The 26,575-nt window shown below is 29.6% G+C and overlaps 4 protein-coding genes across 4 annotated transcripts; 3 read left to right on the plus strand and 1 right to left on the minus strand.

Annotated features, from left to right (window-relative positions):
- Positions 1-10,310: 10,310 nt before the first annotated feature.
- On the plus strand, positions 10,311-12,480 carry LOC141529508 (enhancer of split mgamma protein). Its single transcript, XM_074246058.1, has 4 exons — positions 10,311-10,803; positions 10,984-11,073; positions 11,454-11,720; positions 11,808-12,480. Exons 1-4 carry the CDS (start codon positions 10,750-10,752, stop codon positions 12,261-12,263), a joined length of 867 nt encoding a protein of 288 aa, XP_074102159.1. The 5' UTR covers positions 10,311-10,749; the 3' UTR covers positions 12,264-12,480.
- Positions 12,481-13,763: 1,283 nt separating this feature from the next.
- On the plus strand, positions 13,764-15,481 carry Pym (partner of Y14 and mago). The gene is made up of 3 exons (XM_074246039.1): positions 13,764-13,972; positions 14,732-14,828; positions 14,948-15,481. The coding sequence occupies exons 1-3, from the start codon at positions 13,942-13,944 to the stop codon at positions 15,471-15,473; spliced, it is 654 nt and encodes a 217-aa protein (XP_074102140.1). The 5' UTR covers positions 13,764-13,941; the 3' UTR covers positions 15,474-15,481.
- A 6,667-nt stretch (positions 15,482-22,148) lies between these two features.
- Positions 22,149-23,873, plus strand: Ccdc53 (Coiled-coil domain containing 53). The gene is made up of 4 exons (XM_074246778.1): positions 22,149-22,437; positions 22,959-23,123; positions 23,351-23,679; positions 23,746-23,873. Exons 1-4 carry the CDS (start codon positions 22,387-22,389, stop codon positions 23,789-23,791), a joined length of 591 nt encoding a protein of 196 aa, XP_074102879.1. The 5' UTR covers positions 22,149-22,386; the 3' UTR covers positions 23,792-23,873.
- Rpl36a (ribosomal protein L36A) lies at positions 23,859-26,231 on the minus strand. The gene is made up of 6 exons (XM_074246781.1): positions 26,124-26,231; positions 25,970-26,014; positions 25,392-25,591; positions 24,773-24,946; positions 24,587-24,703; positions 23,859-23,959 (listed from the first exon to the last, which is right to left on the minus strand). The coding sequence occupies exons 3-6, from the start codon at positions 25,392-25,394 to the stop codon at positions 23,939-23,941; spliced, it is 315 nt and encodes a 104-aa protein (XP_074102882.1). The 5' UTR covers positions 25,395-25,591; positions 25,970-26,014; positions 26,124-26,231; the 3' UTR covers positions 23,859-23,938.
- Between the last annotated feature and the right edge of the window lie 344 nt (positions 26,232-26,575).

The raw sequence follows: 26,575 nt of genomic DNA on the forward strand, positions 1-26,575 counted from the left end.
CATTGTAACAAAGTATGACGTGTGTTCTAATATCGACACGTGCAAGAATTTATTATTAGATTATTTAACAATGATAGTTTTTTTTTTTTAATTATTCGTAATCTTATCTCTACTTTGTCAACTATTTCATAAGTTATTAACCAAAGGCACATCAATAGTAAATTAGTTTTATGTACATACTAATTTAATTTAAATACTTCTTGTTATTAAATTTTTTTTTTCCTGTATTTCGAGTCGCAACTGTGATAATTATGTCTATGAATTTAGAACTCTTAAATATTTTTAGTAATTTATAGTTTTCAATTTAATTGTTTTCATAACGATGGCACGTGGATTTCAATGACCTACAAAGTAATGCCTTGAAGCAAAATTTTTATCCTTCTTTGTTATCGACAAATTATCATTTATTCTATTAATGAGTACAATGATTGATCTTGAATTTGTGTTTAGCCTGAAGTTTTAAAAGCAATCAAATGACAAAAAAAAAAAATTTATATACATTTATGAAGAGGACAAAAAATTTTCAAAGTAAAAATTGAAACAGGAAGTTTAAAAAAAATGTATTTATTTTTTAAAAAATAATAAATAATAATTTAGCTTTTAAATTTTTCACACATAATGCTCTATTCTGCGTTAAATATACACACATATATCTCGTGCTTTCGTGGCGTAGACACAAAACAGACCGCAATTCACGCGATAAAAAATAAAGTGAGAATATAATAAGAGTGCTCTGAAAAAGAACAAATAACTCAAAAATAAAAGGATGAAAACACGCAGCTACATTGAGTTAAAACCAAGCGCAATTTACTTACAACACGCTGATATAACCGGATGTACGGATTTCAAAAGTTAATTCGTTAGTATGAGCACGTGTCTGTAGGTACTGTCGGTCGATTTTTTTGACTCTCTCTCTCTGTAGTCTGTTATAGTCTCTGCTATATGCCGAGACCACCAATTCGATAATTCAGGGCACCTTTTTATTATTATCATTGTTATCATTGCCTTTATCTTTATTTTTATTTTTATCATTATCTATATACGATATTTTTTAATATTACTTACACCGCAAAATCCAGCTCACTTTTCGTACTCCTTTATACATTTACAAACGAAGCATTGACGACTCGAAAACCACAGATCCCAAAGTTTTCAATACGTCGACAGTTTTGTTACAGATTTCCTTTAAAAATAACAAAAAAGTCTGAGTTACAGGTATGTAAATAATAAAAAACATTCATTCGAGTGTTGGTTTTCGAAAGAGAATGTACGGTAATTTGACACTTGTTGCTTCAAAAAAAAATTTTCTGTAAAAATTCAAACATAAGTTAAAAATTATAACACGGAAAAAAAATAAATAAAAATAACTCATAATTCAGATACTAAACTTTGCACTGAAAAAAAAAAAAAATAAATAAATAACTTAAATCAAGAGAAAAATTCTTGATCTAAGAAAATAATTTTGAAGAGTTTCATTGTCTTGAATCGAGACGAAAAATTCTTGAATTGAATAAAATTTACTTAAACCAAGGAAAATTTCTTAGTTTAAGAATTTTTCTACTTAAATCTAATCAAGAAGATGAAATTCTTCAAAATTATTTACTTGATTCAAATTAATTTCTTTTTTTGTGTGATATTTAAAAATATAATGTAAAAAAATTTTTTTTTTTTTTTTTCATATAATATTCTATAAAAAAAAAAATCAATATTTTTTACATAATGTCTTAGCGTGTAGATGAAAATAAATATCAGGCTGATGTAAAAATTTGCCAAAAAAAATTTTGTTAATACCTTTAACAAACTAAACATTAAACATGAAAGATAGGATACAATTAATATAAATAAATTGTGAGAACTGGAGCAGGATTGAAAGTACAGTGAGAAAATAATTTAATTAATAGCACATATAACTACAAGTATATAAATTTAAGTATATATTTATCAAAATGTCGTACAATACGATCTCGAGCGCTTAGTGCGGCCTTATGACAGCGGAAATGTTGTAAAGACATTTAAATAATTATATTAAATTTTTAGATGAAATTGAAGATATAGTGCTTCCGGTAAACGTCGATTCCGGCGACTAAAAAATTTAAAAGCGTACGTGTAGATTTATACGTACATTTATCATTATCATAAATATCAACATCTATATATGTCCATTGCTAGATACATATATTAATGAACAGTTTATTTAATACACTCATGTGCTCTCTGTTCTCCGGCTTCGTCGATTAGCAAAGCTTAGCATTCATACAACTCACGCTCGCCATTCATAAAATGATTATTATTATGCAACCAACTATCCAGTTCACATTCAATTGCCCGACTGATTTCCTATAATTTTATATTTATGAATGGCTACATTTCCGGAGTAAGCCAATTCTAGGTTTTTTTTAATTTCAATTTGTTTCTTTACAACTGAAACATTTAAAGTGAACGAAAAAAACAAAATAATAAACACAAATAAAATAATCATTCAGCAACAGCAGCAGCAGCTTGCGGATAAATGTTTCAATTTGATGTTTTATTGATAAAAAATGAATTATACATTCGGGATATTAATGAACCGGAAATTTAAATTTCGAGTTTGCGCGTATGATCTCATGCATTGCTTCTTTCGCGGATAAATATCGGTAATGATGGATCATATTATTATTTATCATTCTGTCTGATAATAATGGACCCGTCATAAAATTTGTACAAGAAGTACATTAACAAACACTTGATAAATAAATAATTATGAATTTAAATTGTTTTAATTTAAATAGTGATTTTTTATTGTCGACTAAAAATTGTCGAGACATTTTTTCATGGACATTAAAATGTCATTTCGAAACTTGGGAGTAATTTACGCAATAATGAGTGGTTTTAAAATTAAAAAATGAGCAACCCGGTGTAGGTACATATATACATATACATATATTAGGGTGGGTCAAAAAAATCGAATAATTTATTTTTGACTTTATACTCTGAAAAATAGGTTCGTAGACACCTAAAAAGAATTCTCTCCAAGTATAAGCTCTTAATTATAACGGGAAGGTCCTCCGCTTTGCGGGTTTCTATTTTTTTCGAATAATCAGATAAAAAAATTTATATCTCGCTTCCAACTGCTTGGAAAAATATTCCGTGGCATAGATTTTGTGAGAAATTGAATGCTTTACAAAAAGGTCTTTTATGACTTTTTCAAAAACTCAACCGATTAAAAGATATTCATAGTTGAAGTTTGGCTATTTTAAGGAAAATATTCGTTTATTATTATGAATTTTATAAGTCGATGAAAAAAATTATTTCGGATTGCGGAACTCATGATTTTGTAGGAAATTTACTGCTCTACAAAAATGGTCTCTTATGATTTTTTGATTAAGTGAAGCCGTTACGAGATATTCATCGTCAAACATTAACGAATATCAATATTTCCAGTTTTTGATCAATAATTCGATAAATTTTAATTTAAACTATGAGTTTCAGGAAAATTTACATAAATTTGAGTTTCGATCGATAAAGAAATGTTATAAACAATTTTTTTAATATTGTTTTCAGTCTTGAGCTTGTTTGATTGCATTAAAACAAGAAATTAGAGCATTTTTTTCGACATATAGCCAATGATTAGTTTAATTTGAAGTGAATGACATATTTCTTTGTCAAATTTAATATGAAAAGTATTGAATCAAGTGATAAACAACCAGTATTTAACTTTTTTATAGATAAATTTTTTATTGAATTATCAATTGCAATATAATTGTCTATATTTTTAACATAACAGTACGCTATTACTATAAATAATTTCTTTTATTACAATTTGGGAATGTTTTTGATGTTCTTTGACAACTTGCAATAAGTACTGGAATTGTTCTTCATTTTTTGTCAAGCATTGATTATATTCACTGACTAATGCAACAGCTCGCTCTGCTGAATCATTGACAACTTTTAGTTGTTGAAAGTATTCTTTATTTTCGAGATAACTCTCATTAGTAGGCCATAATTTAACATCGACATCAAGAAAGTCATACGGTAGATCGAAGATTTTGAAAAGATTTAATGACTTTTTAGACACAAAGTCACTCAGAGTTCTCTGCGCCAATGAATTCAAATCTTTTTAGCAATTACAAATCTTTTAGCTTTAGAATCTGTACCTTCACGAGTATTAACAGCTTCAACAATACTTTTTTTTACTTCTAATGGAACGCCATCGTCAAACAGTGATAAAATGGCAAGTTCATCGCTCAAATACCATAAGTGCGAAATCATTTTTTCACACGTAGCTGAAGAAATCAAAGGATTGATATGTTTGTACTCCAATAAATTTTTCATAAACTGCAAGTCATGATAAGCAGCAGTTGTTGCAGAAGTTGATGAAAACCAAGCTTTTAAATACAATGTGACTATAAAAATACAGAAATGACGAAGACCATGCAATTCTTTCTGAGAGAGTTTGAATTCATCTCTGAATAGATACATTTTCAAACTATAAATGGCCTTAGCCATCCATCTAGCATGATGAACAGCACCAGGACGTTTGAAAGAAATCTTTTCTTGAGGCATTTCTCCAAGGAAAATCAATGATAATTCCAATAATTCTTTATCTAACTTATTATAACATTTCTTTATCGATCGAAACTCAAATTTATGTAAATTTTCCTGAAACTCATAGTTTAAATTAAAATTTATCGAATTATTGATCAAAAACTGGAAATATTGATATTCGTTAATGTTTGACGATGAATATCTCGTAACGGCTTCACTTAATCAAAAATCATAAGAGACCATTTTTGTAGAGCAGTAAATTTCCTACAAAATCATGAGTTCCGCAATCCGAAATAATTTTTTTCATCGACTTATAAAATTCATAATAAAAACGAATATTTTCCTTAAAATAGCCAAACTTCAACTATGAATATCTTTTAATCGGTTGAGTTTTTGAAAAAGTCATAAAAGACCTTTTTGTAAAGCATTCAATTTCTCACAAAATCTATGCCACGGAATATTTTTCCAAGCAGTTGGAAGCGAGATATAAATTTTTTTATCTGATTATTCGAAAAAATAGAAACCCGCAAAGCGGAGGACCTTCCGTTATAATTAAGAGCTTATACTTGGAGAGAATTCTTTTTAGGTGTCTACGAACCTATTTTTCAGAGTATAAAGTCAAAAATAAATTATTCGATTTTTTGACCCACCCTAACATATATATATATATATATATATATATATATATATATATATATATATATATATATATATATATATATATATATATATATATATATATATATTTATATGTGGCGGCCCCAGGGGAATCGAGTTGAGATGCCGATATAAGGATGAAGCTAAAAACCACCGAATCGAACGGTACATGTATACCCACTCCAAAAATATAATTCATCCACCTGCAACCTATTTTTTAATATGTATATATGTATATATATATAATATATATCGAGAGTCAAGACTCAACTCATCATTACACTTCTGGGTACAATCATATTACCGATTGATAATAATAATCAATACGATATCTCATTACGGTAAATAACTACCGCGCAATTGTAACACACATCCATAATATATAAATTAAAATAAATATATATAATATGTGAGGATGATACTTATTTTTATTTTTCGACTCGTCTCATCTCCAACTGGCAACTGGCGCTGAAACGGCCAAGTTTTAAACAAAATAATAACCATATGGATTGAAATAGCGGTAATAAACAATAATTTTGAATTACGAACATTTAAAATTATATTAATGTTACATTTTGTTTTTTAATGCCCTTTTTGATTGATAATAATCACTGTGATTAGTGCCAAAATGTTTTGTAATGGCATTTTAATGAATAATAGCAATAAATTCTAATTATTATTATTATAATGAATAATAATAATAATTAGAAAATTATTCTAAGAATTGATTTTTGTAGATATACTTTATTATTAAACAGTTTGGTTATCGAATAAAAAAAAAAAGTAGAAAAATCCAGTTCAAACCATAAAATTCTGGTTATGATTTTTTTTTGAAGCATATTTATAAACTTGAATCTTCAGTATCTATGAAGAATTTTTAGTGATAAAAAAATACTAATCAGAAGTTATTATATTATATTAATAATAATTATAATATTATAATTATAATATAATAATTATAATATTAATTTTATAATTATTATATTATATTATTATTATTATTATTATATTATTTATTATATCTATAAATTATTATCAAATAATTGTTATTTAGAAATTTTTTTTTGTAGTGTAATTAATTATGTTTGGTCCAAAATTTGAATAAACAAATTAGTGATTATTTTCTAGTTTTGAGAATAATTATTTTTTCCAAAAGATGAGCTTTCAAAATTCCGTATTATTTATTTTGTAACGACTAGGCTCATTTTTCTGACTGTAATATTCAACTTTTTTTTTAATTGTTAATTTTTTATGTACTTTTTTAAAAAAATACATCAAAAAAAGATGAAATAGAAATTTTATCCAAAAACATGAGAGCCAAAATTTTTTCTAAATTTTGAAGGCAAAAAAGCTATCGAAATCTTTATTTTTTTCTTTCACGATATTTTTTATCATAAATAAGCAGAATAAAAATAATTTAAAAATGTTAATTTTTCACCTAGATATGGCCAAAAATAGGGTGGACTCACTTGTAAATAATTACCAAAATTTTAATAACGAAAGCTTAATTCCTTACCATTGTTATCAAGCGTGATCCAATAAAAAAAAAATATCTTCCCGCGATAACTTATTCAAACCAATCACAAAGATTTATTTTCACCCCAATTTCATCTAAATTTCTTTCCTGCCCACAACCTCGCTATAAATTTATTTTCATTGTGTAAAGCGGATGAAAATGAGAATCGGACCAATCGGCGTTTATTCCCTCGTCCTCCATGCTACCTAGATCAAAACGAATCTCAAAGAGAGAGGAGGAACCAAAGGGAGAAAGGAGGAGCCACGAGGGTGTGCGCGTGTCTTGGTTGAATCATCAGCATCACACATGAAGAATACCCTGACACTTTACACACACGTAGATAGAAGGGAGCCCCAGACACCCCTATACCTCTACCTATAGTACGCATTACACAAACAGCAAAAATGATGGACGACATATCTATAGAAAGGTACATATCTGTGCGATTAGATCTATGCGCTCGGATAAAAAGAAGAAAAATAAATAAAATAAAATGAAAAAAAATGTAAAAAAGAAGAGGGGACTTTCGTGTGTCTGTACACGCTTAACCGTGCGCAACGCGTGCGGGGCCTTAGCTTATTCCTCCTTCTAGACTCTATGCCTATACTATTATATCTTCTGTGTGTACCTACACTAAAATCCTCTTGAGAAAAGTATTGTGTAAAAATAATACAAGCGCATATGTGCGTGTGTAGGTTTTGTTGTTGAACGAGACGTAGAACAACAACAGAGCAGAAATAGAGTAGAGAGGAAGCTAAAGCAAAAGAGGCCCTGGCACTGCACATCAACCATCAAGCGATACAAGCCTCCGAGGCTACCGTGAGAACGGAGGCGAGGATCGTGTCCCACACGGGCCCTTCAGCCGGCACGGGGCCTTACATTGTGCCTGTATATATTCATATATCCACACTAGGTGTATGTGTGTTTATATTTTATGTTGTGTGTATGTATATTAGTGCAGAGGGACTCTGTCGGTAGCGGTGCCGCACAGGAAAGGGATCCCATGCCGGGCAAACCACGCGAGACGAACGCGAGGACAAGAGAGAGGGTCACAGGCGCGAGCCTCACACGCGACTCGCACACGTCACATCTTAAAACGCGACACAATCTCTAACTCTGACTCTGTACTTTACTATCGACTACGCTATTTTATCAACACTCATTTTTATTACGTTTTTTATATCAATCTCAACTCATGTTTCGCATCTGTATTAATTGTTGGGTAAAAAAAAATTTGTCATTTTTTTTGGCGATGAAAAAATTCGTTGATAATTTTTTTTTAGAGTTGTAAAATTTATGGATGAAAAAAAAAAAAACAAATGTTGCTGACACTGTTGGAAATTTTTTATTAAAATTCATAAAAAATTTTCATATATGTTGAAATATAAGATTTATCATTTTTTTTTTTTTTTAATTTGAAAAAACTAGTTTTGAAATTAAAAATTTTTTTTTTTATTTTATTTAAAAAATTTAGATAATTAAAAAAAAAATTTCACCTGTAAAAAACTTGAAAAACTATAAGTGTAATTTTTTAGAAATATCTTTTTAGTTGTAATTTAATTAATAAAAAAAATAAAAAATTTTCAGACGTCTACTAACTTCAGTGTCATTTATAAATCTGAAAAATTTTGATAAAATTTTTATAATTTCTAGTCTAATAAACTTTTAAAGAAGCTTAATAAAAATTAATAATTATTTCTTAAAATTTGATAAACATATTAATATGACAAATTAAAAAAAAAAAAAAAACAGTAAATTTAATAAATTACTTTTAACGAATAAATTCAAAATTGTTATTCATTTAATAAATTCCTAAAATAAAATATTTTTTTTAATTGTTATCGTATTTAAAATTAAAAACTGATGAATTGAAAAGACATGAATGGACCGTTAATATCCGGTTTATAAGTTCCGTAACTATGAGACTAAAGAGTAAATAAAACTGAGTAGAGAGGAAGTTTATGAATATAAATCAGAGTTGAATGAAATCTTAATATAACGAATTAAATAAGTAAGGACTCGTCTCACGCGACAAAACAATCAGATTATATTACACTGATGATGTGTATACATTCAGTGACCGATAGCGCGATTTATGAGAGCTCAGAGTCTTACTAAAAGATCCTATTTATAAATATAAATATGAGTATATAATAATAATATGTCAACATGCTCGGAAGAATTTCATTGACTAAAAGCCGCAAAACGTCATTACATAGTCGGACGCTAAGAATAACCGTACAATATGTTTATATGACGCGACTTATGAATAACTTACGGATTAAATGTATGTATATATGAACCACGAATAATATGTAAACAGTCGCACGCTCCTTTTGTATCATAATTGAAAGCGAAGTGTGATAAGACAAATGATATTTATTTAACTCGTGCAAGCTCTTTCACTCCGATGAGGTGATAAATATATATGTATATCTGTACATATTAAATACGCTATTATAATTGTTGTTATTTTATAAGTCGATATACACAATCAAATACATGACGTCACAATAAATAAAAAGTCATTTGTCGTAACAGATATTGCTTTTTTTTACATTCTCCGTAAAAAAATATTTAGATTAATTTTAAAATTCTCATGGACTCTTATTACAGAATTAATTTAATTTTTTTTAATTTTACAGTTATTTTTTTTTTTTATATTAAAAGAAAATTTCATGCGTAAAAAATGTTTATTAAAGTGATAATAAAAATACTTTAAGGAAAATGATAATATTAATTGGTCAAAATATCAAATATTCACTTAATCTACAGATAATAAAATCGTGTGGTTTTGATTTTATCTACTTTATCGAACTTTATCAATAAACTGGCTTTTAGTTAAGGAAGTTTAACGACTCTTTCAGAAGTAATTAAATCTGTTAACAATTTAATACGCATTTTGTCACATATATGCTACACAGAAAGAAAGAAAGAAAGTCTTCAGCGTAAATTTTTTTAAGTCAAGAAAATCTTAAAAAAGATTGAAAATTTCTTGAACGAAGTTAAATTTTTTTAAGCCAAGAAAATTTCTTTTTGCTCCAAAATAACTTCGGTCTTCTTTATAATTTTCTTGGTTCGAGAAATTTTTTTTTTTCTGTGCATGAAAATATCAAGCGGATTCAGGAAACTGCAATAAAGATAACAATAATATTAATTATAATCATAGAGAAGAATAGCATATAGTAAAAATCATGATAATGATATCATTAATGGACAAGATGAGACACTCTTATGTACGTTTATCTCGATGGTCATTAAAAATTAAAGATAGTAAAATGACTTAAAATTTTTTTAATAAAAAATTTTCTCTAATAAGAATTAAAAATATTTTTTTTTCTAATAATTCTATGATTAATTTTCATTTAACTAAACACGAGTAATTAATTAAAAGTAAATTTAAAAACCTCCGTTGAAACAAAAGTGTGTTCATGTATATATAAAAATTCAAATTGAACAAACAATTGTATATAAATGAATGAGTGATTAATATGAATATTGGTGATTAATTGACATAATACCGAATAATAAATCGACTTAGCGGGAGAAGATAAATTATTTAAAAATAATAAGAATGATAATGTCCATTTAATTTTTCAGTGTATACACGCAAGTTATTATTAGAGATATTATTATCCTTTTTTTTAAATAAATTAGTGATGAATAAAATATGTTAATGTGTATAAAATATATACGTGAAGTATACACAGAAAGTTTGGTATAGATATATAGATATATTGAGGGTTTGCTGTGGATAAAAGTAAAGCGAGGGTAGGGTTCCGTTGGAATGGCTGTCAGAGTGTGTATCGAGCGTCGAGTCAGTTGGTGTAGAGACTCCATGGAGAGCACTCACTGTTGTCTAATGTCACTCAATATCTCTTCAATGTCAATTACTGTCTTCTACTTTGGTCAATTGTACCATTCGCGCTTGACATTGACACACTGATAACTACCTGGATAAGTGAATATAAGCAACTAACTTTAACAGCAAATACGGCGCGAGACTTGTTAGTACATTTTTTATCCTACGTTAAATAATTTAAATTGCAATGATGGCGTACGATTATCCTGATCCAGTTTCCAGGACTCATCAGTACAAAAAGGTAACTGTTTAATTATTCAATAATTTTTTTTTTTTTTTTTTTTTTTTTAAAGCACATGCGATAAATGTTATTGACGCATGTAAAGTGATATAATTTTTTTTTTTTTTTTTTCAATTAATTTTTATTATTTATTAAATTTTGTTTTAAATTTTTGCTTTTGTTTTTAATAACTTTCGGTAGATTACGAAGCCAATGTTGGAGCGGAAAAGGCGCGCACGGATTAATCGATGTTTGGAAGAATTGAAAGATCTTATGGTTGATGCTTTAGAGGTTTGTATTTTCTTTTTTTTTTTTTCATTGAAGGAAAATGAAATTTTTCAAATGCAAAATTTAATTATTTCATTCACAGGATTTGAAAATGCATGGGCTGTTTATTTTAATTATTATAAAAAATTTATAATTTTAGATTTAATTTCACAACTGTAAAAAATTTTTGCATTTAATTACTAAAAATAAAAAAAAAACAAAAAGCAAATACATAAGATAATTTTTATTATTAAATAAATTACTTCAAAATTTTTGAGCGCGAATTTAAAAAATTTTTTTAAATTTATAAATTTTTTTTAACATAATTTTATAAAAATTTTTAAATTCCAGATTTAAAAAAAAAAATTAAATTACAATTATTGAAACAAAAAAATATTTTTCAGACTGAAGGAGAAAATATAAGTAAATTAGAAAAAGCAGACATTCTTGAGCTTACTGTGCGATACCTCCAGCGGCTCCAAGCTTCTAGAGCGTCAGGAACATCAACACCCGCCGAAGAAACATTAGCAGAGAGTCGCTGGCAATCAGGTTTTGGACAATGTGCCGCCGAGGCATGCAAATATCTTGCCTCACTTCCAGGAGAGTCTGGTGAAAAACTGGCTCGTCATTTGGCCTCGGGACTCCAGTCAAAACGGAAAATTGATACTTCCGTAAGTTATCATTAAATGTACACTTATCATTATTTAACCAAATTGATATTGACTTTTTAATAATACGTACATGATTTTTATTTCCAGATCTTGCAAGCGCCAGACTCGACTCTTCTGATTGTCAACCAAGATGTAATTAATTGTAAAGTTGATCCGCAGTCTTCGTGGGAATCTTCGTCAACATCATCGTTGACTTCGATTGCTCCTAGACACACTTCTTCACCAATTAACTCTTTGCCAAATTTATTACCCGAAAACTGTGACGAATCTAATAATAATAATAATAATAATAATAATAATAATAATAATAATAATAATTTTATACAAAAAAATAAATTACCAATAAGTTCTCAGCCATCAGTTGAAAAAGAACGCTCACAAAAATCAGAATTAATAATTGACAATACAAATCGTGATATTTTATTAAATAAGACTGTGATTGTAAAAAAAATTAATACCGATGATGAAGAAGATGATGATGAAGAGATTGAAATAGATGTCGAAAAAATCGATGACACGGATAACATGTGGAGGCCTTGGTAATTTTAATTAATAACAAATGCTTGAATTAATTATTAATTAGTTACAACTTCGTTACATTTGACACATTTTACATTATATTTCAATATTATTATATTTTATTAATAATTTTATTGACCACAGTTGAATGAATATTTTTTTATATGATTAATAATAATATTATTAGATTTACTAGCTAGTTATATTTTATTGTAAGATATATAAAATACATTATAAAAATTATTAATTATTATTTTGTAAAACTCCGAAATTGATTATTGATTAAGCAGAAAATGTTTACTATGATGCAAATTAATTATTATTTTTAATATGCTAAAAAGTTATTAAGGATTATAATAATTACTAGCAAGTGTTTTGGTACATGGCTTTAACTTAGATAAATAATAATCGTACAACTTTTATCACCAATACGATATTCTATCCTTGTTTAAACTGTATTTTATTAAATAAGTTCTAGTAGTTTATATTTTTTTTTATCAATAATTAGAATATAATTTATTCAACTTCGTAATACATTTTTTCAATGATATTTTGTAATAAATTGTGTTTTATAAATTCACATTATTGTGATAAATACTAATCAGCTGTGATCAATGAAAAATAATGAATAAATCGATTATTTATGGATAAATTTGAAGTGTATAATTTTATACAAGCTATAGTTGTTATAAAATTTAATTTTTTTTAATTTTCTTAAAACAAACATACCAAGAATGTATAGAAATTAATTAAGAAGATAGTTGATAAATTAAAAAAAATTTAAAAAGAAAATTATGGCAAAAAAATATGAAATAAAAATTTTAACAAATCAAAAATATAATTTTTTAAAAATAATTTTTCAAAACAAATTTATTTTCAAAAACAAATTAAAAAATGAATTCTTGATGACATTAAAGTTAACAGTCACTTGACCATTTTTTAAAATTTTTTTAACAAATAAATTTGTTCCGAAAAATTATTTTTAAAAAATTGTATTTTTAATTTTTTTTAATTTTTACATGGCAATTTTTTTTTTTTTGTAAATTTATTTTTTATTAAATTTTTTTAAATTATTAAATATCTGCTAAATTAACTTTCATCAAGAATTTATGACATTAAATTTAGCTGTCACTTCACAATTGTTTTAATTTTTTTAACAAATAAATTATAGCAAAAAAAATTATTAAAAAAATGGACTTGTAGAAATTTTAATAAATTAAAAATGCAATTTTTTAAAAATAATTTTTTAGAACAAATTTTTTTGTTAAAGAAAATTAAAAAATTGTCAAGTGACAGCTAACTTTAATGTTATCAAGAATTTTCATGTAACATAACCTGTCTTTTCTTTCTTGAATCTCAGTGAAAATATTACATCCTCTTCAAGCAACAATAACATGTGTAATCAACCTTACCGATTGTTCTAACAAACAAATTTAACTGGTGAGGGCGCTGTACATTTCTTCCCAACGATATTCTTCATGATCAACTCCAGACAGCGCGTCATTAGTTGTTGTCTCATGAAAATCATCAATCATTTTTTTATGCGAGGCATCACCATCATCACAATAATTACTCTAATTAAATTCAAGCAACGCAAAGAGAATCGTGCGCTTTGCGCAGTAACTAACTCCAATAATTTTTCAAGTACTGATGCTAAAAACATCAATTAAACATTTATTGCAGAACTGTTAATTAAACAACCATGGCATCTTCGTATATTAAGGATGATCAAGGTAATTTATTTTTCGTTTGTCTTCTGAAGTCACTTCTGAAAATAATTTTAATAATATTTATAACCTGTATAGTGAAGTATAAACAATGGGAGTTAGTACTCCAAAGTGTTCTAGTGAATTATTTTGATAATTATTATTGTGATACAGAAAATAATTATTAACTCTGAAAATCTCTAAAAATTTTTATATTTAGATAAAATTTACGTACTGTAAATTATAAAAAAATGATTTTCAAAATTATGCATTCATTTTTCACAAAATTTTTTAATTAAATAAATATTCAAATTGTATAAAAATTAAATTAGCCGATATCTAAAAATTTTTATAATTTATTTTACTGAAAAATTTTCTTAAAAAAATGAAAAGAAAATTTTGACATCAATGAGAAAAAAAAAATTCTTGAATGTCGGCCAATTTTAGTATCATTCAAATTATTTAGTAAAAATAAACAAAATTATCAATAATACTGAAGTGAGCCGTCAGCTGTCAATTAAAAAAATTTTAATAAAAAATCAATTACAATAAAAAAATGCTTCTAAAAATTTTCACTAGTAATTTTTATTAATTTTCACATGTGGAATTTTTTAATTAAATTTTTTTTACAAAAATTTAGTTGTTATAGAATTCTAAAAATTTTTTAATCTCTGTCAACTTCAGTGTCATAATTATTATTGTCTAATTTTTTATCATTATTTTATTTTACTATTAATAATTATTTTTTAAATAGAGATTAAATTAATTTTATAAATTTATTTAAAGGTGGAACTTTTATTCCTGCCAGTCAACGTCCTGATGGTTCTTGGAGAAAACCGAGACGAGTTAAAGACGGATATGTTCCTCAGGAAGAAGTGCCTCTGTAAGTATTAAATTAAATTTATTATTTTAATTCCTATTTTTTAAATTTACCTTTATTTTGTCTGATAAAAATTAATAGTGATAATATTTAATAATAATACTATAAAAATGTATTTTTAGGTACGAAAGTTTAGGAAAACAATTTCAAAAGAATAAATTATCATATCCAGTGGGTATGTCTGCTGAGTATGTAGCAGAACACAAAGCCAAAGTTGAAGCTGAGCAAAAAAGAACGATACCGGGTATGGTAATTGTAGCTGAAACTAAAAAAAAGAAAAAGAAGTCCAAAAATAACAGTACAAATGCGTTAGCCGAGAACCTTGCCAAAACAATGATTTCTGATGTTACCAATAACGTCGCCAGTAAAAAAACAAACGACCCATCAGTACAAAAACCAGTTAACAATAGCAATAAGATAACAACTAATTCTCAGCCGTCAAACTCTTCGCGTATTGACACCACATCGCTGCTCAGTGATAGTATGAAACGTTTGAAAAATCTTCGGAAAAAAATTCGAGAAATTGAGCAGCTTGAGAGCAAAATAAAGAGCGGAGATTTGAAAAATCCTGACAAAGAAATACTTGAAAAAATAGCCAAAAAGAAAGATATTTTAGATCAGATTAAATTGTTAGAGTCTAATCAGTAATTTTAAATGATTTATTAACGTGTCAATTAATATGAATATATATATATATATATATATATATATATATATATATATATATATATATATATATATTATATATTTATATTATCGTTTGTATATTATCTATTTTTTAATGAAGATTTCGACCAATTGTATAAAATGTTTATGGAAAAATTAGATTTTCTTAAGTAAAAAGTTATTAATAATTGAGTGAAGAGAGATAATCATTGTATAGATAAAAAATTTTTGGATATTACAAAAAAATTTATTTACGATATAACTATATGTATTGATTGTAATTTTTTAAAGGAAATAATCATTAATTTCAATTGTGTCAAATACATATTTATTCAAGAATTTTCAATTGAATTTATACTATTTATTTATACTATTTATTTTACATGAAACAATTTTTTAATTCGATCTTGAAAATAAACGATTCATTACTTAATTAAATATCTACTACGACTTGTCTATAATTATTTCCATCCAAATGCATTAAATTGTATAAAAATGACATTATTATTTTTTTAATTCTGAATATCATTTGGTGGTAAGTAATTGAAAATATACTAGAGAATGATTAACGATTTTATTAAATTTAACGGATATTAATTATTTTTAACTCTGTAGTTATTTATTTATTTATTTATTTTTTTTTTCAATCTCTAAATCACAAAAAACTAACTTTTTATGTATTTGAATAAAGATAATACACTCACACACAACTTGGTGGCGTTTTAATCGTCGGACGTAAAAAATTTTGACAACCATAACAGCAAGTTGTTGTCATGGAGGACATGGCTCACGAAAAGAGGACATGGCTCACGAAAATAATTACGAATAAAAAGTGAAATAATACAACATATCTCTTGTAAACCTTTACAATTAACAGTTACAGAAAAGAAAGCAGCTCTATAACTCAATAACAGTTTAAACTCAACAGAGGAATTGAAACAGGCAACCTATACTGAAATAACCTAAAAATTAAATGGCAGAGCAGCGTCTGCTCATGCCAACGCTACCCTCCCGCCAAAACCAAGCACAACAAACTCTTTCCAAAATGAACCCGATAACCATCCCTGCAGGAACTTCAAACAACAACCTTAAAAATGTCCGTCTTAACGTCAAACCTAAAACACAACAAACCAACAAAATAATTCCAACATTCACCAACAAAAATTCTAAGACAAATCTTAAAAACTCTCCTCAACATAGCAACGCTACACCAGAAGATACCCGAAAAAGGCCACACAAGTGCGACAGCTCAGAAAACATCAACTCCATTCAGTCAAAGAAAGTAAACACTGAGGAAGGTACAGCTCACCAAGAGACTGACAACAGCATGCAAATCAGTGATGGAGAGAGAGTTGAGCAGGAATCGATACCGGAAGAACTACTCAGATACAACAATAATGATCTAGGTCCCTATCAGATTCTAGTTCAACCGAACAACGAACAATCTGGAACCAGAATGCACCCCTACCATCTGAGCAAGGTAGTTCTCGGCATTCTCACTGAACAAAAAATCCAGCCCAGCATAACAGAAACAAAGATCGCAGGCCAGGGTCTCTTAATAACCCTCAAGGACAGCGAAACAGCAAATTTACTAATAAATCACCCGAGCTTTGGAGCAAAGCGGCTCACGGCTTTCGTCCCGACCTTCCGGAAATATACTACTGGAATAATCTACGGGGTCCCCAAAGAACTATCTGTAGAAGAAATTTATGAAGCTATCGAAGTCTCAGGCCAAGTCACCATCAACAGCATTAGAAGATGCAACAAAGTCATCCACAGTGGAGAAGGTAGAACCTTCGAACCATCTAAAGCAGTCACCATCACCTTCAACGGGCAAACTAAACCCAAGTATGTATACCTCTACAAAATCAAAACTGAAGTGCAACCATACGTGCTTCCTGTCAAGAGATGCATGAACTGTCTGAGATTTGGACACAACCAAAAAAATTGCAGAAGCCCCACAACATGCAAACACTGTGGTAAAGGTGATCACACAGTGGACGATCTCTGCCCGCGAGCTGACCAACCCCCCAATTGTATCAACTGTCGGCAGAGTCACGAGTCAATGTTAGACCAGTGTCCAAGCCTACAGATGGAAAGAGAAATACACCAGCAAGCAGCCAAGCACAACATCTCTTTTAACGACGCTTGCCAGCAACTCACTCAACATCAGAACTCCACTCCACCATCCTCATTGGCAGTCTCTCCGCTAAACCATCACGAATATCCAGATTTGAAGTCAACAAAAAAGAACTCCATGAATCCTTGGAAACAACAACAGCTCCAACCACAAATACCAGATACAAACTCAACACCGACAAACAATAAATGTCAGTGCAAGTGCGACGAAACATACGTCAAAATAATAGATCATCAACAGCAGCAAATCGAAGCTCTCCAAACCCAGAGAGAACACTTCGCAACCAGCATGCAAAGTCTCCTCACACAAGTAAGTGGCATCATGGCTAAACTGACCCCGCTCATTGAGAATACCCAAGACCAAAACATCATAAAGGAATTTACTCAAACAACGCAAAGCCTCACCTGGGTCATCATTGACGCTACCCAGCAACTCCAGCCAATCTCTCTCGTACAGCAGCTTCCCCAGCAGCAATCCAAAACTCACAACTTCTCGACACACGACTATCACAACCTCCATCTCCACCAACACCACTAGAATGAACAGACACCAAAACAGCAAACTAATAACAATCTTACAATGGAACGCTCGAAGTATAAGGGGGAAAAAGAAGAAATCAATATCTTAAACATGAATCAAGACCACGATATTTTACTACTCACCGAGACATGGCTCAAACCAGATGAACCATTCTACATCAACAACTACAACATAGTAAGGAAAGACCGACAAGATGGCGCCGGCGGAGGTATTGCCATCGCTATTAAAACCAACTTAACATTCGAAATTATCAACGACTTCTTTGAGCTCGAAAACAAAATCAATACCCTAGCCATCAAAATAAAGACGGACCAGGGTCCCATCACAATAGCAACCATCTATGTCTCTCCTCATCAAAGAATCAAAAAAAATTCCTGGGAAAAACTACTAGATCGACCAAATGATAGCTCACTTCTCCTAGCGGGTGACTTTAACACCCATCACACCTCCTGGGGAAGCTACAAGAACTCGGCTCAAGGCAAAGAACTCCTAGAAACTATTACCGAGGCAGACCTCTGCATTCTGAATGACAGATCCCCACAAGGGTAACAAACCCTACTACAAACAAATCCGCAGTAGACCTCACCATTGTTTCACCCGAACTACTAAGCTACACTAACTGGAACGTCTCTGAAGACCCAGGAAGAAGCGACCATTACCCAATTCACATCTCTCTGGGTGTGGCCCCAGATACATATCAATTTTTCACCCATAAACTAAATCTCTAAAATATGTTGGGAAACGTTTGATGATGTCCTCACCAAGAAAGTTGAAGCCATCATCCCTGAAGACAATCTGAATGTCCCACCGACCTACGAAGAAATAATTACCATCATTAAAGACTTCCTCTCAGCGGCGACAAAAACAAAAGACTCCAGAAAGGAAAGTGCCAGTGCCAATCAACACACGTCATCTCCAAAAAATAATCCCAAGACTAGAAAAATTCGTACACCTGCCCCGTGGTGGAACGAAGAATGCTCCAAAGCCTTGGAAGAAAGAAAGTCAGCTCTCCAACTCATGAAGCGTACATTAACGGTAGAGAGCTATGAAAACTACAATAAAATAAACGCGTTAACGAAGAAAACATTCCAGAAAGCCAAACAAAAAGCTTGGCGGGAATATACTGCGTCTCTCAACAGCACTACCCCCATAGCCATGGTCTGGAAAAAATTTAAAGCCTTTAAAAATAGAAGATTATCCAATCCGTACACACTCCCGAGACAAGAACTCTCAGTTGAACAAAAAAAGCTTGAATTCATTGAAAGTTACTGTCAGGAAAGCCGAATAAACTCAGATAGCTCAACAGCACAGGAGCTATTTCACCAAGACACCGCCGAAGCTCCCCAACCATCAGCACCCAATTTTCCAGACTACGAAATTTCTTTAACAGAACTAAACTCCGCCATACAGCGAAGTAAATCAGGAACAAGCCCAGGACTTGACCAAATCACCTACGACATAATCAAACGTCTCCCTGAAACTCTGAGAAAACTAATCCTGGACTGTTACAACTTTCTCCGACTCAAAAAATACCCCACTTCCTGGACAGAGCACTTAGTCTATCTACTCCCCAAAGGAGACACAAACAAATTTAGGCCCATCACCTTGGCACGCTGTTTTCTCAAAATAATGGAAAGAATTTTGGTAGACAGAACCACGTGGTGGCTGGAGCACAATTCTAAGCTCCCCAACACCCAATATGGATTTAGAGCAGGCAAAAGTACTGCAGATAATTTAACAGTAGTCACTGGAGAAATTTACACCGGGTTCGCCCAAGGTGAGTATACTATAACGGCATTTGTGGACATCAAAGGAGCCTTCGATCATGTCAATCCGGACAAGTTGCTACAAATTATGCTAGACCTCGATATTCCCACTTCCTACTGCTCCTTCTTCTACTTTCTAATCAAGAAGCGCAAACTATACTTTGTGACCAACAGCAGCCTAACAGAACCGCAGGAGGTAAACTCCGGAGCGGGTCAAGGACTGGTATCAGCTCCCCTGCTGTTCACTCTCTACACGGCAGATGGCAACAAACATATACACTTTTCCAGCAGCATAGCAGAATTTGCTGACGATAAAGCTATAAGATGCAGGAACAAAAATTTACAATGCACAGTCGACGCTATACAAGCCTCCCTAGACAGCTACAACGCATACCTCGAAAGTCTGGACTTGGATCTCTCCCCGGAAAAAACAAAAATAGTAGTTTTCTCACTCATCAACTTTAACCCCCAGGACATAGTCTTTACTATTAAGAACACACACATCAGGCCATCTACATCAGCTAAATTCCTTGGTATGATACTGGACCAGAAACTAACATTCGACGAACACCACAATAATCTCATTTCAAGAATCAACAAAGTCAACCCCCTCATTAAAGCTATGTGTGGAACAAAATGGGGAGCGACTCCAGCAACCCTTCTAAATATCTACAGGGCACTGATCAGGACAAAAATCGAGTACGGGTCTCACATAATGAACACGACCTCCAGTAAATTATTCAAAAAACTGGAAAAAATACAAAATAAAGCCATCAGAACATGCATGGGCCTTCGGATATCGACCCCAATCAACTCAATGATGGCAGAGGGAAAAGAAATCCCTCTAAAAATCAGACTTAAAGATCTCTCCGATCGTTATATACTAAGATCTATGAGTGTCTCCGATAATCCAGTCATTCAAACCCTGACAAAATTGGAGGATAGTATAACCCAAAATAAAGCCAAGCAGTTCATTCTAAAAAGATTCCCAGCAATTAACTCCTTAAAAGACAAAAAACCATACCAGGACATTATCTACCAAGCTAAAACACAACCGCAGTATATGTACCCTTACTCAGTCTTTCGAGACTCATTAAACGTTGACATATCAACAACAGCAACACTCAGTAACCTTCCAACAAAAAGCGTGATTAAAAATTTTCAAAAATAGTGAGTGAAAAACTACACGATTTCACACAAGTATACACAGACGCATCCAAAAGCCCGACCGAACCATACATAGGACTCGCAGTTTACAATGCCACTCTGGACATTCACCTGACATAGAAAATCAACGGCCAGGCTTCAATAACAACAGCAGAATCCCTAGCTATTCTCAAGGCAATCGAGCTAGCACTCGAGACCGCAGAGAAAAAAACAATAATCTACACGGACTCCAAAAACGCGCTCCAAGCCCTTCTTAACTTACAAGATAAAAAACCCAAATCATACCTGCCATACAAAATTGCAGCCAGACTCCACGAGGCGCAACAACGCGGACTACAAGTCCACTTAATGTGGATCCCTGGACATTCTGGCATACCCGGCAACGAAGAGGCAGATAGACTAGCTAAAGAAGCGATCACCAACTCAAGACGAACCTTTACTCCAATCCCCTATAACGATCTAGTGACTAACAGCAAAGAAAAGACCATTAACCGCACAGTTGAGTTCCTCAAGGAAGCTGGGAAACAAAAAGGAGTTCATTATTTTAGCTTTATCTTCAAGGAAACTAAAAACCCTGGTTCGCTGAGTATGACATGCCCAGGAAAGTCATCACTACATTTATAAGAATGCGTCTAAACCATTACAACTTAAACTCCAGCTTACATAGAAAAAATTTCATCGAATCATCAGCATGTCCCTGCGGATCACCAGACCAAGACTTGAATCACATCTTTTTTAAGTGCCCAATATATCAAGACCAAAGGAAAATGCTGAACAACATTCTCAGCAAACTCTATAATCCAGCTCCGACAGATATTACACCACTTCTAGCAAACCCTTCAAATAAAATCGCATACATTCTCTCCAACTTCCTGAACAAATGCAATCTCGAGATTTAAAAGAAATTTCAACGAGCATACAGAGACACCTATGGACAGCATGAAAAACAACGACACTACACTACAATCACCCTACCATTGAGTACAACGGCCGAATGGGTAATCTCCCAGAGCCAATTGTATAATAATAATAATAATAAGTTGTTGTCATGATTATGATAGCTCTTACATGTTCGATATAAAAATTATATTTACATTATTTTTCTTCTTTTTTAATAATAAATATACAATATTTACATGGCCTGATGAAAATAATTGTTTGATCTAATTATATTAAAACTGTGATTATTAGTTTTAATAATTTTTTAAATAAATAATCATCATAGTAATAATAATAAATAAAAAAAAAATGTCAAGTGATGGATAATAATTAAAAATTTATAATGGATGACAATAATATTCCTATTGTCGAGCCGACTATTGATTACACGAAGGTATTTTTTAATTAATTATTTAAATCAATTAAAGTTAAATTATTCGTGATTAGAATAAATTATTGTTTTTGGGAAAATGAAAAATTTAATAATACTGAAGTTAGCGGTCAGCTGTCAATTTAAAAATTTTTTTAACAAATTAATTACAATAAAAAAATGCTTCTAAAAATATTTATTAATTTTCACATGTAAAACTTTTTAATTAAAATTTTTTTTTTGATAATTTAATTGCTATAAAATTTCAAAAAAAATTTTAATATCTGTCAACTTCAGTGTTATAAAATTCATGAAAATTAAATTAGCCGACACCTGAAAATTTTAGAATGTTTCTATTTAAAAAAATTAACATGTAAAAAATGTTATAAGTTCATAATTTTTTTTTGATTAAAAAAATCAAAAATTGTCAAATGTTTGTTAATTTTAATGTCATAAAAATTTTTCTAATCAAAAGAATTGTATAATTCTAGTTTGTAGATAATTAATTGAAATTAAAGAATTAATTATTTTTATTTTTTTTACAGGTACCACCGATTCATCAAAAAAGAACAATATCTTTTATAAACCATTTTATAGTAACGACAGTTTCATTTTTAAATAAATTTGCACTGACATGTGAAGAAAAACTCTATGATTTCGAAAATAAATTACAAAAATTGGAAGCTGCAGTTGTTATTCTTGAATCTAGGGTAATTACATTTATATTTAATTGATATATAACAATGACGACATTAAAGTTAGCAGTCATTATTAGACAATTTTTTAATCTATATTATTAAGAGAATAAGAAAAATTTAGTAGCCAGTGTATTTATATGATAAAAATTATTAAATATATGTTAAATTAATTTTACAGTGTCATAAATAATAACATTTAATTGGGAGTCTTGAATACTATTTTTATTTACTCATTACAGCTCGCCTCAGTACCAGGGTTAGATATTAAATCCCCAAATAAAGACTGCGACACAAAAGAAAACAAGACTGCTGGTAAAAACCCTGTAGAAGCAGTACAACCCACTATTCCAGAAGCCAAAGATCCAGTTGGCCAAGACGAAGCGGATACCAAGCCAGATGTTGAAAGTACAAAAGGTCAAGTACAAAACCAACAAGTGTCAGATAATTTAGAACCAATTAGCACGCATCCAGTTTACCAAAAGTACTTCAAAATGGTGAACTTCGGTGTGCCAAAGCCAGCTGTTAAGCTTAAGATGAAACAAGAAGGCCTGGATCCAGATCTACTTGAGTGAGTATCATCTTTTATTTTATTAAATTTATATATTTCTTTACTTATGTAATAATTGTTTTATAGTGACCCTCAACGTCTTATTCCTAAGACCAATGATACACCAGAATGATGTATTCCTAGATGAATAAATAACTTTATACGAGTATTTTTATATAATAATTAAATGAATAAAATAATTTATAATTAAAGAATGATTTCTTTTTATTTTCTTAGCAAATACAACAGTTATTCCAATTTTTTAGTAGATGTTTAGCACTTAAAACTGGATCATTTGCCCCTGTAACAAATTTTAAAAATAAATTATTGACAATTTTGATTTAAAAAAAATATTTCGTTGAAATAAAATTTTCAATTTTTTTGAGAAAAAAAAAATACTTTCATTAAGAAAAATTTCTTGATACAAGAATTTATGTTCTTGAAAATTTTCAAAAATATATATTCTTAGCTCAAGAACTTGTTAAATTGATTGAAAAAATGTTTACTTGATATAAATAAAGCTATTCTCTTGTTTATCTATTATTCAAAGATAAATATTGATGCTCTTCTCTTCAGAAATTAAAAATTAATAATAATAAAATATTTGATCGTCAATGAAAATTAACTTGGTAGATAATTAATAATTTTAAGAATTTTTGTTACAAATAAATTATGGCAAAAAAAATTTTTAAAAACTGAAAATGCAATTTTTTAAAAATAATTTTTTGGAGTAAATTTATTTGTTAAAAAATTGTCAAGCGATAGCTAACTATGTCATTGATCGTCATCGAGTTTCTTAAGCTAACAAATTTTTAATTGAGTAAAAGTATTTTTTTTCTCAGTGTAAAAATTTTTTTTTTAACACCAAGTATTTAGTAAAATTATTTATATTTAAAATAAAATTTTTTTAAAAAACACGAATACACACCTTCCTCTTTTTGTCACCGCCAAGTTCGAAATGTTTGCAACGCTTCAATGGTATTTGTTTTCTGTATTTGCATTCAGTACACTCCATCCTCAATACAATTTTCTTGGTAGTCTTGGCCTAAACATCAATAATAAATTAGTAAATAATTCATCATATCACCAAGCAAATAAATGATTTAATAAATACCTTCTTCCTGAAAATAGGCTTAGTCTGTCCACCAAAACCTTGTTGTTTACGGTCATAACGACGTCTACCCTGGGCAGCATGTCTTTCCTTACTTTTTTTGTATTGAGTTACTTTGTGTGGCTTGTGGACCTTGCACTTTTTGCAAAAAGTGCGCCTTTGTTTCGGAACGTTCACCTAGAAATATCAATATCCAAATAAGTAATGTTGCAAATATTATTCAAGTAATACCAGAAGTTGTTAACAGAACTGTAACTCAGTATCTTGTTATTAATTTTTAACCACAAATTTCAAAACATGAAAATAAATATTTAAAATATTAAAAATGAAATTAACTGTCGATTTAAATTTACAAGGGATTTATTAAAAAGATTCATTTCTTTAATAGTTAAATTAACTTTTGTTAATTTCAGTATTTACACAAATACCAAAAAATTTTGAGGTTAGAATCCGATCACATTTCTCCAGATTCTTCCAAAAAAATCTTTTGCACAAATATCAGGGAATTAATTAAACGGAGGATCATCAATAAATTTTGATTGATTAATAGGAATCATCATTATCAAGATGGTTGGAATACTATAAGATTTGATAAAATAAAACGTAAAATAATAATCCTTACCATCTTTCCTTATTTAGAAGGGCCGTTTAAAAGAGCGTTCTGACAGAGCGACAGAAATTTCAAGTAGTCAATTGAATAATTAGAAAATACAACAAGTAATACGTAAGTCGTTGAAATACTTTGAAGCGCAAGCGCGAAAAATTTGAAATACGCATGCGTCAATAGTATAACCTGCTCGATTATAAATTTTTACACCAATTCTATAAATAAATATTAAATATCAATAAATAAAATTTTTAATATTTAATAAATTTCTTATTCAATTATTTATGAATTGATAAATCAAAAAATGTTCTTAAAATTAGTATGTAATTGATAATTAATCAATAGATAAAAATTAAATCATTTAAATAAATCAAAAATTATAAATTTGTAAAAATTTTATAAATCAAAATTATTTAATTAATAATAATAAATGATTAGTTGAAATAAAACGATTATTTAATAACGGTAACACGTGAGGTCATACATGATTGTGATTGTCGTAATGATACATATTTTTTTTTCTATTCGAGTAACATCGAGAATTTACGGGAATATTCTTAAACATTTTGAAAACATCATCCTTTATTACTCACACATATGCACCGTGTACAGGAGCTCTATCGCGACATCTATATCACCTAGAAAATTATAAAATAATATTCTTAACTAACTAAATAATTAACAAAAAGCCTGGATATATAATACTTGATATTTAAATTAATATAAAAAAATATTAAAATAACTTACGAGCTCCTGAAAGTAAAGCTGAAAGAAGGATAAAAGTAGCGGCAAAGTAAGGACGCACTTACGAGTTCACACACGTAAACGTTATTTGAATCCAGCGAGATAGTCTCAAACCAGACGCTCCTTTCATCCAACGAACTCTCGAACCCCTCGCTTAAACAATTAATATTATTTACCACAGTCACCCACCCCTCAAGACTTGCCTGTAAAATAAATAATCAATTAAATACGTTATTAACAACAATTATAGATCTAAACAATTAAAAATCCATACCTATTAAATATTAAAATAAAATATGGCCAATCAGGGATTTATCGAGTTTCAAACGCGCGCCATCTTCATTTTTCAAACAAAGCCCAATATCTAACAACCAACAATCACAAACAATCTTAAAAACAATTTATTATTCTTATTAAAAAATTTATTTATAATTATTTTTAAATCCTTGAATTTG

This window comes from Cotesia typhae, unplaced genomic scaffold (genome assembly GCF_013202065.1).
Source record: "Cotesia typhae breed Kobodo isofemale line unplaced genomic scaffold, CoteBio_Ctyphae contig_48, whole genome shotgun sequence".
Classification (NCBI taxonomy): Eukaryota; Metazoa; Arthropoda; class Insecta; order Hymenoptera; family Braconidae; genus Cotesia; species Cotesia typhae.